At 36.0% G+C, this 10,000-nt stretch overlaps 1 protein-coding gene across 3 annotated transcripts in view; it reads left to right on the top strand.

Moving 5' to 3' along the window:
• The window catches only part of LOC122808704 (complement C1s subcomponent-like), a 731,464-nt gene that overhangs the window by 581,322 nt on the left and 140,142 nt on the right, over positions 1 to 10,000 (top strand). For 2 of the 3 annotated variants that reach the window (XM_044079692.1, XM_044079694.1), the window contains one exon: positions 3,443 to 3,517. The exons of the other annotated variant lie outside the window; for it this stretch is intronic. In XM_044079692.1, coding sequence (XP_043935627.1) covers positions 3,443 to 3,517 — 75 coding nt within the window. The remainder of the gene's footprint in view (positions 1 to 3,442; positions 3,518 to 10,000) is intronic. 3 annotated transcript variants of the gene reach the window in all.

Raw genomic sequence — 10,000 nt, 5'->3', positions numbered from 1 at the left:
TGGGCAGACAGATTGGTGTGATGATGGAAATTACTTTTCTGAGCTATGATACCGAATCAGAATTGCCTAGACAAGGTAAGGCCTTGCTGTGTATAATTATGGTGGCTGCCAAAAAAGGAATTACTAGAAAATGGAATTCCAAATCCAAACCAACAATATTAGAAGTAGTAATTATAGTAACAGAGATAAAACAACTGAGATTGAGATCTTTAGAAAAGGGTAGGAGCAAACTATATAGGAAAAATGGGAATTATGATAACAATACATACAGGAGAGGAATGAGGTTTAAAAGAAGGCAGAACTTAAATGAACTATATAATGTTTTATTAAAAATGATTGGGTAGCTTATAAGTGATGTATAATGTTTACAAATGGGAGTGTGTCAGTATGGTTTGTCATGTAAAATGCTTGCAATTAGGATTGTGTTGGATCATTTTCATTTATATAAATATATGATTGTTTATGTCATAAGTGATGGTTTAATAAATATGTTTCTTGTTTAAAAGGGGGGGCAGGAATTGAATAATGTATGTAATGTTTTTAGGCTATATGACATATAGCAATATATGTGAAGTATAATGTTTGTTAATGGTTAATTTAATACAATTTGATTACTTTTGTATAAATGTAAATTTGCCTGTGTCACAAGTCATAATTCAATAAAGGTGTTAAAATAGTAACAGGAAGGTGTGGGGTATATGTTAAGGTTATAAGTGGGCAGGGAAAATAATAAGTGTTTCAGAAGTAAAATGGTAGGAAATTAAAACAAAAGGTGTGCCCTGTTATGAGAAAAATGGATGATACCTGGGTGGGTGGTTTGAGGAAGGATTGACTGCTGGATAAGGAGGGATAGAGTGGAGGTTAACACTGCCAGCCTTAGGCATAGGTGAATTAGGCAACTGCATACCACCTAGGGTGCTATACAGGCCTGCCACATAAAGGGTGCCATATTATTTAAGGTGTTGCTGAGATGGAATTTGCTGTTTTATTTTGAAGTAGTTGTGTGTGTAGTACAGGCCAGCCATGTAAAGGGTGCAATATATTCCTCAAGGTGCTGCCGAGATGGAATGTGTGTGTAGTGTGTATGGTCAAGTAGGTGTGTGTGTGTGTGTGTGTGTGTGTGTGTGTGTGTGTGTGTGTGTGTGTGTGTGTGAAATGCCCCAGTTAAGTATAACTGATGGCTAGTGTGCAAGTGTGTGAAATGCCCAAATTAAGTATACCTGGTGGTTAGTGTTACTCAGGCTCAAACCCTGTACCTTAGGTGCATGAAACAAGAGCCTGAATTCTCTACCCATACCACCACTTGTGATATAAGGAGTTGACTCCATAGCTTTCAACTGTCCAGATTTTCACATAATGTCTGGAATGTTTGGCTCATGCTTTTGGTCTGTTCCTCTTAAAATTTGTGATTTTCTGGCAAATCAGTGAGAACTGAATTCACTAAATAATGATAGCCATTTAAGTTTCAGTCTTCCTATCTTTCAGGAAATACATGGTAACACAGAGCATTTTATTCTAACAACTATCTAAGATTATACAAGCAATGTTTAAAATGTGTCCCTGGTTTTGGGCCTTTGTCCACCTCCCCAGTAAATTTTGGCTTTTTCCAGATTTCTTGTTCTACAAACATGAGAGACATAGTTGAGTGTCAAGTGGATTTTACAAGGAGCTTAGTGCTTCGGGGGAAGAGAAGTTTAGTGCTGCTTATGGCAAGACTGCTTGGTTTGTTAGCAGCACAACAGGTAGTATACATGCTTTTGATGCAGAAGGCTGTGGGTTCTACTCCCACAGTATGTAGATGGATTGCTAATACAGTACTGTGTTGTACTTTAAAGTGGGTAGATGCTGCAGTCCTGAGAATGTTTTTCTTTCAATGAATAAATATGAACCTGTCATCAGTTTGTCATCCATTCCTTATCGCAATATTACTAGCTTATTTTTTAATGTAACATAGGCAGTTTATTCTTCAAGGGCAACAGGCACTTTGCAGATGAAACAATGAAGTATAACATGATTTTCTAGCAGCAACCTCTTCATTAGTTACAGATCTCTTTAATGGGGAATTATTTAGATGGCTTTTACTTCTGCAGAGATTGTGCATATTTACTAATAATGGTATATTGTGATGACAGACATCTGAGTAGACTTTTATGATGGAAATGTTCTGAATTGGACAGTTTTGTCATTATTGATTTGTACATTTTGTTTCACTGTTTATTAAAATAAATGTTTAAAACTACAAATTTAAAACACATTCTAACGTGGTGCTGTATTATACAAGGAATATAATTGAATACAATCAGGAAGGAATCAAAGAATAAATACATGTATGCATGGCCCTAAAAATGCTTGCAAGGTACCTATGGTTTAAAAACAGCCTAAAGGTAAATTTAATCCTCCACTGTCCAGATGCATTTTCTATGAATGTGATTTTTCATGCTGTTTCAATGAATGTGAGTTTTACCATTTCAATGAATGTGAGTTTCAAGGGCAGAGAAGTTTACTGCTCATGCTAAGTCTGTTTTCATTGCAAGACTGTATTGTTTGTTTAGCAAATAGCTATCTGTGCTATTCTATTTCAATATCTATAATAATTGTAAAAGCAAATAAGAGAACAGTATGCACACTGATAGATCTGAACAGTGTGCATGGTAACTAGTGAGAATTAGCTAAGTAATGGAATACTGGAATGGCTGAGGAGGGGGCAGCTACTTGGGGGGTAGGGTATTGCTACAGGAGGAGCTGCTGTGGGGGTCAGTCTGTTACCCTTCTTATTGCCCTATTTGACTATGATCCGGCTCTGGTATTTAAAGTAGGAAATGTGTACGCAAAGGTAGTTACAGTTTAACTACATTACAAGGTATCTTTTTATTCCTTTGCATTTAAATAATTTAAGGAAATGACTGGAGTGGCTTTCTTGGAGTGACCTACCTGTGGGTATGGCTCACATAGGGGTATTTCATGAGTATGGTGTGGGTGGGACTTAAGGAGAGCCAGAGCACTACTTCGTCTAGGGCACCATTACAGCTAAGGCCGGCCATGGGTGTTAGACACATCAGGCAGGAAGGAGCAATAGCAGGTATGTGAAAGAAAAAAAATCTATGAATGAATAGTGAAGTGATGGAACTATGGAGATAGGAGGTTTGAGTATATCTCTAGAAGGGTCTAGATATATGATGCAGAGAGTTAAGGATGTAAAAGGGAATGGTGGTAGAGGCATAGAGGTAGAAATATTCAGGTTAGTGGAGCATGAGTCATAAAACTGCATGTGAAAATATGTTGTCAATTGTGAAAAATATATAGGGGCTACCAAAAATAAATGTAACTGATGATTTAAAATCAGAGTGTAAAAGCAGTGAACTATAAGTAACTGCTTAACTTTGTTTTGTCTTGCAAAATGCTACTTACAACGTTAATGTATATGCATTGTTATACTGTATAGGAATTTACCACTGTGCTGCAGATATAATGTGGAGAAATGCAAAAACTGGGATTAGCCTTCCTACTTGTATTCCAGGTAAGATACTTTTGTCCTGTTCAACAATCAAGTTTATATTTGTTCTACTTGTTAGCTTTAAAATAATGATGATGAGCAATAATAATAATAATAATAATAATAATAATAATAATAATAATAATAATAAATAATCAAATGAACGTTGGCAGTCTAATTTGTGACCATTAATTCTGACACATATGTGGGCCTCATAATGATATAAGGCAGGACTTTTATTAAAATAAATGACTGTGTGTGTGTGTGTGTGTGTGTGTGTGTGTGTGTGTGTGTGTGTGTGTGTGTGTGTGTGTGTGTGTGTGAGTGCATGTGCGTGTGTGTGTGTGTGAGTGCGTGTGCGTGTGTGTGTGTGTGTGTGTGTGTGTGCGCGAGAGTGAATGGGAGACTAAAACAAAACAAATGTATGAAGCAGAAGACAGATTTTAAGTCTGCAAATTATTTTAAGTCCAAAATGAACTATGGCATGGTGTACATAATGAAGGGTATACATGCACTATTAGAACTATGTCATGGGGAATGCTTTTTGGATTAAACATCAGTCTATATGCTTGAACCTGATAGCAGCAATAAAGTAAACATTTCAGAAATGTTTACAATAGACAGCTTTATATGAGATTTGCTTAGTAAAATAGGAAAATCAGATTATAAAGTTATCCCAAGAAAATTGAAAAAACAATAGCTTTCATGCAATGAGTATTAAATGACACAGCATTTGAAACAAATTGTCTGCTTCTGTGAATAAAACTGTTGCAAGGAATGTCACACATTTTGCGAAAAAGAATGTAGAAAGAAATGCATCTACAAATGTGAACAAATGGGCCAAATTACCAAGCTTTGATATACACATTCAGTATAAGGGTCAGTGTGGGGAAAAGCAATGTATTGAGAGATTCATTATCAAAACCAGGAGAATGCTCATAGAAGCAACAAAATGAGACAGATGTCTGTTGTGGTTAGACAATGATGAGGACCCTGTATTTATTCAGAAACACATCACAATGAGAGTGCAACAGAATTCCAATACTGTAAGGATTTTTAGGATGTAAACTAAAACTGAACTGTGAAAACTTTGAAATAAAAATCAATAAGGATACAAGTCATCACACAGACTAAGAGAGATGAGAAAAGACAGTGAGACAAACCTAGAAAAAGAAAAGCACTTCACAGAAAAAGGAAAGGCAGCCATTTGTTTTTGCATGTGCCAAGGCTATTTCTTGGTGCATGTGTACTGGCTTGTCAGTGTATGTGGTTTCAATGTATTAGCGTGTTGACAATGGGTGTATTTGATGCATATAAATATGCCCATATATATCTATGTGTGTGTGTGTGTGTGTGTGTGTGTGTGTGTGTGTGTGTGTGTGTGTGTGTGTGTGTGTGTGTATGAGTGTCTTTGTATATGAGCCTATGTCAACCATTCAAACCAGAAAAGATTTGAACTCGTTGACATAGACAGAGACACTTCAAATAAAAATAAAAAGTTAAAAGCAAAACACCTCAAATCACAACAATTAAAACAAAAACTTTTTTTTGCCTGCACTACCCTCAAACTCTCTACTTAAATATATCAACCCTGAGGTTGCATTACAGTCAGGAAAGGACAGAGTCAGATTTTCAGATAAGCATCTTGTTGTATTCCAATGGCAAGGAGGTGGAAACAGTATACAGACAGTTCATTTTCATTTACAGAAAGTCAGAGTGTTATGCATGAGGCAGTTCTTAATAAGCTCAGTGAACGTTTTGTTTTGCCAAAAAGAAATAGTATACCTGAAATACTATGCTTTAACATATGTGTACAAAGAAATGGCAAATATGGTGAAACTTTTGTATGGAGTGAATGGAAGCTGCAGTTTAAAGAAAAGAAAGATAAATCAATTAATGATGTAATTGCAACTGGGCTGCCTGATTTTGAACTGTCTCACAAGTTGCAGCTTGAAGTGACTTTAACTTTAGAAAGTGGTACACATATCTATAGCATGTTGTTAATGAAGCAACATACTTACCTAAATGTATCAAATGATGCATGTGAGGGAAAACACAGGGAAAATGGCAAGTTTAAAAAAGAGATAATACCACTCAAAGTGAGTGAACAAGAAGCAGAATGAGTGTAAGTTTGGAAAAAAACATGAGGTGTAACCATATCTGAGCCAGTGCAGACTGCAGTATGAGACATAATGTGTAAGGAATGCAAAAAACTGAGACATTTTGTTATTTGTAAGACATTAATTATAGAAGTTACATCTAAGAATAAGGATGAAAATAATGTTCAGAAAGCAGATTCCTGAATTCAGTCACAGCTATCCTTAATAATGAAGGAGACTGACAAGTAAAACTCCTGGCTCACAGAACTTAAGGGAGTTTCAAGATAGATACAAGGGCTGATGTTACTTTGTTATCACTGCTATCTAATAAAGTATCTCAAAGTCTCCACAGTTGCATGAAATGGAGATAGTAATAAGAATCCCTGCAGGCAAATGCAAATTCATTGATAAACTTCTAACCATGTCCTAGTGGAAGGATCACACATTTTTAAATTCTGAATTTAAGTGTTGGGTGGTCTATATATGAATTGTTTATTTAGCAGAGCAGAGACGTGAATTAGGATTAATTGCCAAAATAAACAAAGTTAGTATAAAAGTGTTTTTGACTTGGTTTGCTCAATTGTGAATCAGTAAAAATAAGATTAAAGCTGGATGCTGTTTTGCATGCATATGCTAACACCACACCTAGAAGTGTAGTGTTCCTATGCTTTGTAAAGCAGAGGTACAGATCAAATGAATGGAAGAACCTGATGCAATGGAATGAGAAACTGAACGAGAAAGTGTGTGCAAACGGTCCCAGTTATAAAGAAAAATGTCAGTCTACAAATACTGGTTGATTTAAACAAGCAATTAGCACAGAGAGCTAAAGCACTGAGCTATTAATGAGCTGTTGCCTGTGCCCTTGGTACAGGGTTTGCCTGTTGTGTAACTGAGCATGTCACTTATCCAGGGAATGTTTCTGGGTTTTCCCTGAAAACAGACAGTTGTGTCAAGTTGGCTTACCTGGCTAACAGTTAGGTAAAATAAAAAAAATGCAGTTATGACATAAAGATTCATTCCACTTACAAAAGAAGACCTAGCACCTAAACCGGGCAATGCAGTGCTTTAATCATTAGATGCTTCCAGGAGAATTTGTCAAATACTGCTAGAAAAAAAAAATAGTTAGAAGTTGAATACATTATTAATCCAACAGGAATGTTCTGTTTCAAATGGCAGTCATGTGATATAACCTCAGCACTGTTTTAATGTTTGGTTCAGACAAAGAGGTTGGGCAAAGGGCCCCAAATCACTAAAGACTCTGGGTTAAAGGTAAACCAAGAAAATCTTTGCTTTGAAAGGGTTGTACTTTAGCATTCTGGTCACAACATAAGTGTAGAGAATTAGTCCAAACAAGATCAGAGCCATATCCAAGTTGCAGAGTTCATCTTATTTAACAGATTTAAGGCATGCCTTGGGTAAGTTTGTGCCAGAGCTCTCAAATATACAACATCCTTTGACAGACCTGTTAAAGAAAGATAAACCCTGTTTGTGAGGACATGCTCAAAGCAAAGCTTTCAGCAGAGTAAAACAAATACTAATAGTTCCAGTGTTAGTATACCATGTGTTTACCAAACTGACAGTTGTGGGTGCTGACCCTAATGGCAGTGGCCTGAGGTAAACATTGCTCCCAATGGATGAACAGCTGTTATGATCTGTTGCCTATTGCTCCAGAATGTTAACAGATGACTAAAAGAAATAATCACAGAGTGAGACAGAGTGCTTGCAAGTATATGGCCTTGTGAAAGTTTCTCTTTAAACCAACATGGGTTTAAAACTTTTCCAGCTCTAGCCTAATAACATTCTAGATGTCAAAGAATATTTATGACACTGAGAATATCAGAGTAATCCAAGTGCATGAGAAACAGTCATAGCAGATATCATCCAGAAATTCTGTATGTGACCACTTATTGTCAGATATTGCAATGATTTTGCTACATACATGTAAAATATAATTATGACTAGACAAGTGACAAGCAAGACAATAGAAAAGGTAAAGGAAGCAAACAGAAGTGATCCTGAGAAACACACTATTATCCAACATGTCCAAGATGTGAGCCCAAATGACTAGACACAGATAAGACATCTTATTCACAATGCAGTCAGAGCACAACTGTCACATTGTGGTGGTTTATTCTTTTATCAACAAATGCTGGGATGCAGAAAACCTTGCCAGAAGGCAGAAGGCTATTTTCCTCTATGAGATAAACATTTCTGATTCATAAATCACCCTATTGCTGAGGTTTCCCTGATAAAAGGAACCTCAACATGTGTAATGGTCTGACTAGCAGAACTGCATGTTTATGCAGCAATCTGGGGCGCAGCTAATATTAATTAACCATGTGGTTCCCTAGAAATGCCAGTGCCTCAGGATTTATGCTAATGAATGATTCAAAGAATCACTTGGCTGTGCAAGTTTTCTTTGTTGGAGGAAAAAGTGAATGCTGTCAAAAGTCGGTTGGCACCCATTCATGTCTATGTAAGTAGACATGATGCAGGTAACTTCACCAAAGCCATGGGAATGGGGGTGTATTAGTGTGTGTGTGCGTGTGTGTGTGTGTGTGTGTGTGTGTGTGTGTGTGTGTGTGTGTGTCTGTACATCTGTGTGAATGCATCTCAAGGCATAAATGAAGCTGCATGAATGTGTTAATATGTATGAGTGTGCATATGCTTGCATGGCCACATAGGGTTAGGTAGTGAATCAAGAGTCAGATTACATGTGTATAGTGCAGTGCCCATATGGGTGAATGAGTGAGATTTTCTAAGAATGCAATCAACTTGGGGGGGGGGGCTTATTTGTTGATGAGTATGTGTTTTTCTTTTTGTGGGTATATGTGCCTGAATGTGTGTATGTATTTGTGTGAATCTGTGTGTGTGAATGTAGTGTGCTGTCTTTTTCTTTAAAATTTTTTATTGAATAATATGTCAGTAACAAACAAATTATGACATCATATGCGAACATTTTCCAATGATTTATAAACCATTCTTCATTAACAATACTAAACAATAACAACTATTTACATGGTGTCTACATTTACAAAAAGAACAATAAATACATTCATATTGATAACTTACGAATCAGTTTGTAGTTTGTTAGTGTTTAACTATTTCTTGTTTATTTAATAGATGCTTGAGTTTCATCCAAGTATTAAGGGAAGAAGTTGTTTTGGTAGTTCTTTCTTTAACTGATATCTCAAGTTGACATGTTTCGCTTGCAATATTTAAAAATTCCTTTATTGAAGGGGTTGAGACACTTTTCCAATTTGCTGTAATCACCTTTCTCGCAAATGACAAAAGACTCCAAAGTAGAGGGTAGTCATTTTCTTTGACATATGTAGGTAGTGGCATATAGAATTAAAGAGTTGTTTAACACAAAATTGTCAGTGAATAAAGCTTGAAAAAAACTGACATCTTTCCAAAATAGTTTGATTATATCAAAATCACATATCATGTGCAGCCAATCTGCTTTAATTTTCAATTCACATCTCCAACAACTTACTTTCTTTTTAAACATTAGCTCAGTCTTATGTGGGGTAATAAAGGTTCTATGCAAAAACTTCCATGAATATAACTTGCATTTTAAAGGCATTGTATAAGCTGTGGTGGTGCAGCAGTAGCATTGTTGCCTCACAGCAAGAGGTTCTTCTGTTCGATTCTCGGCTGGAGTGCCTTCTGTGTGGAGTCTGCATGTCCTCCCTGTGGTTGAGTGGTGTTTGAAAGACATGCATGAATGGGCGTGCCTTTATTGAATGTTGGCTGCCGGGCTGGCAACTCGGCACCATAAAAATCTACTGCCAATCATTAGCAGACTGGAGTTCTGCTGTGGTGACCCCTATCCATGAAAAGCCTATAAGAGAGTAGTTTGGAGTGAAGATGAAGGTATCATACTTTTCTCCTTCTTGCTAGGATGATAATTATTAAGAGGAAAAAGTGCCAATAATTATCTTTACAATAACTTGTCTTAACTTTGTTTAGATTTTAGATAAAAACTCCTTTTTTGTAAGAAATTTTGATGTATCAGAAGAATTAAGAGTTCTGTGAATTTGGATATTTCTTTTATAACCAGAGTTTGCATCATATTTATTGTTTGATATATATATATATATATATATATATATATATATATATATATATATATATATATATATATATAAAACCTACAATTTTGAATATCTAACCACATTTCATTGTTCAGTTTGAATTTATTTAAAATGTAATCTAGGGTATGTATCTTTTCTTTATCCATAAATTGATACCAGTATATTAACTGTTTGTCCTTGACAGCATTCATTGTAAATATATTAAAAGTGTTAACGGGTCTATATCAAAATCACGAAAGTTTACTTACCCGAACACCTAAACGCCGACACATATTCCGCGAACTGCAAATACACCGCCCTAAACCGAGAAA

The sequence above is a fragment of the Protopterus annectens genome, chromosome 8.part0 (assembly GCF_019279795.1).
Source record: "Protopterus annectens isolate FY-2018-M chromosome 8.part0, PAN1.0, whole genome shotgun sequence".
Classification (NCBI taxonomy): domain Eukaryota; kingdom Metazoa; phylum Chordata; order Ceratodontiformes; family Protopteridae; genus Protopterus; species Protopterus annectens.
This window is presented reverse-complemented; position numbering and strand designations above follow the sequence as displayed.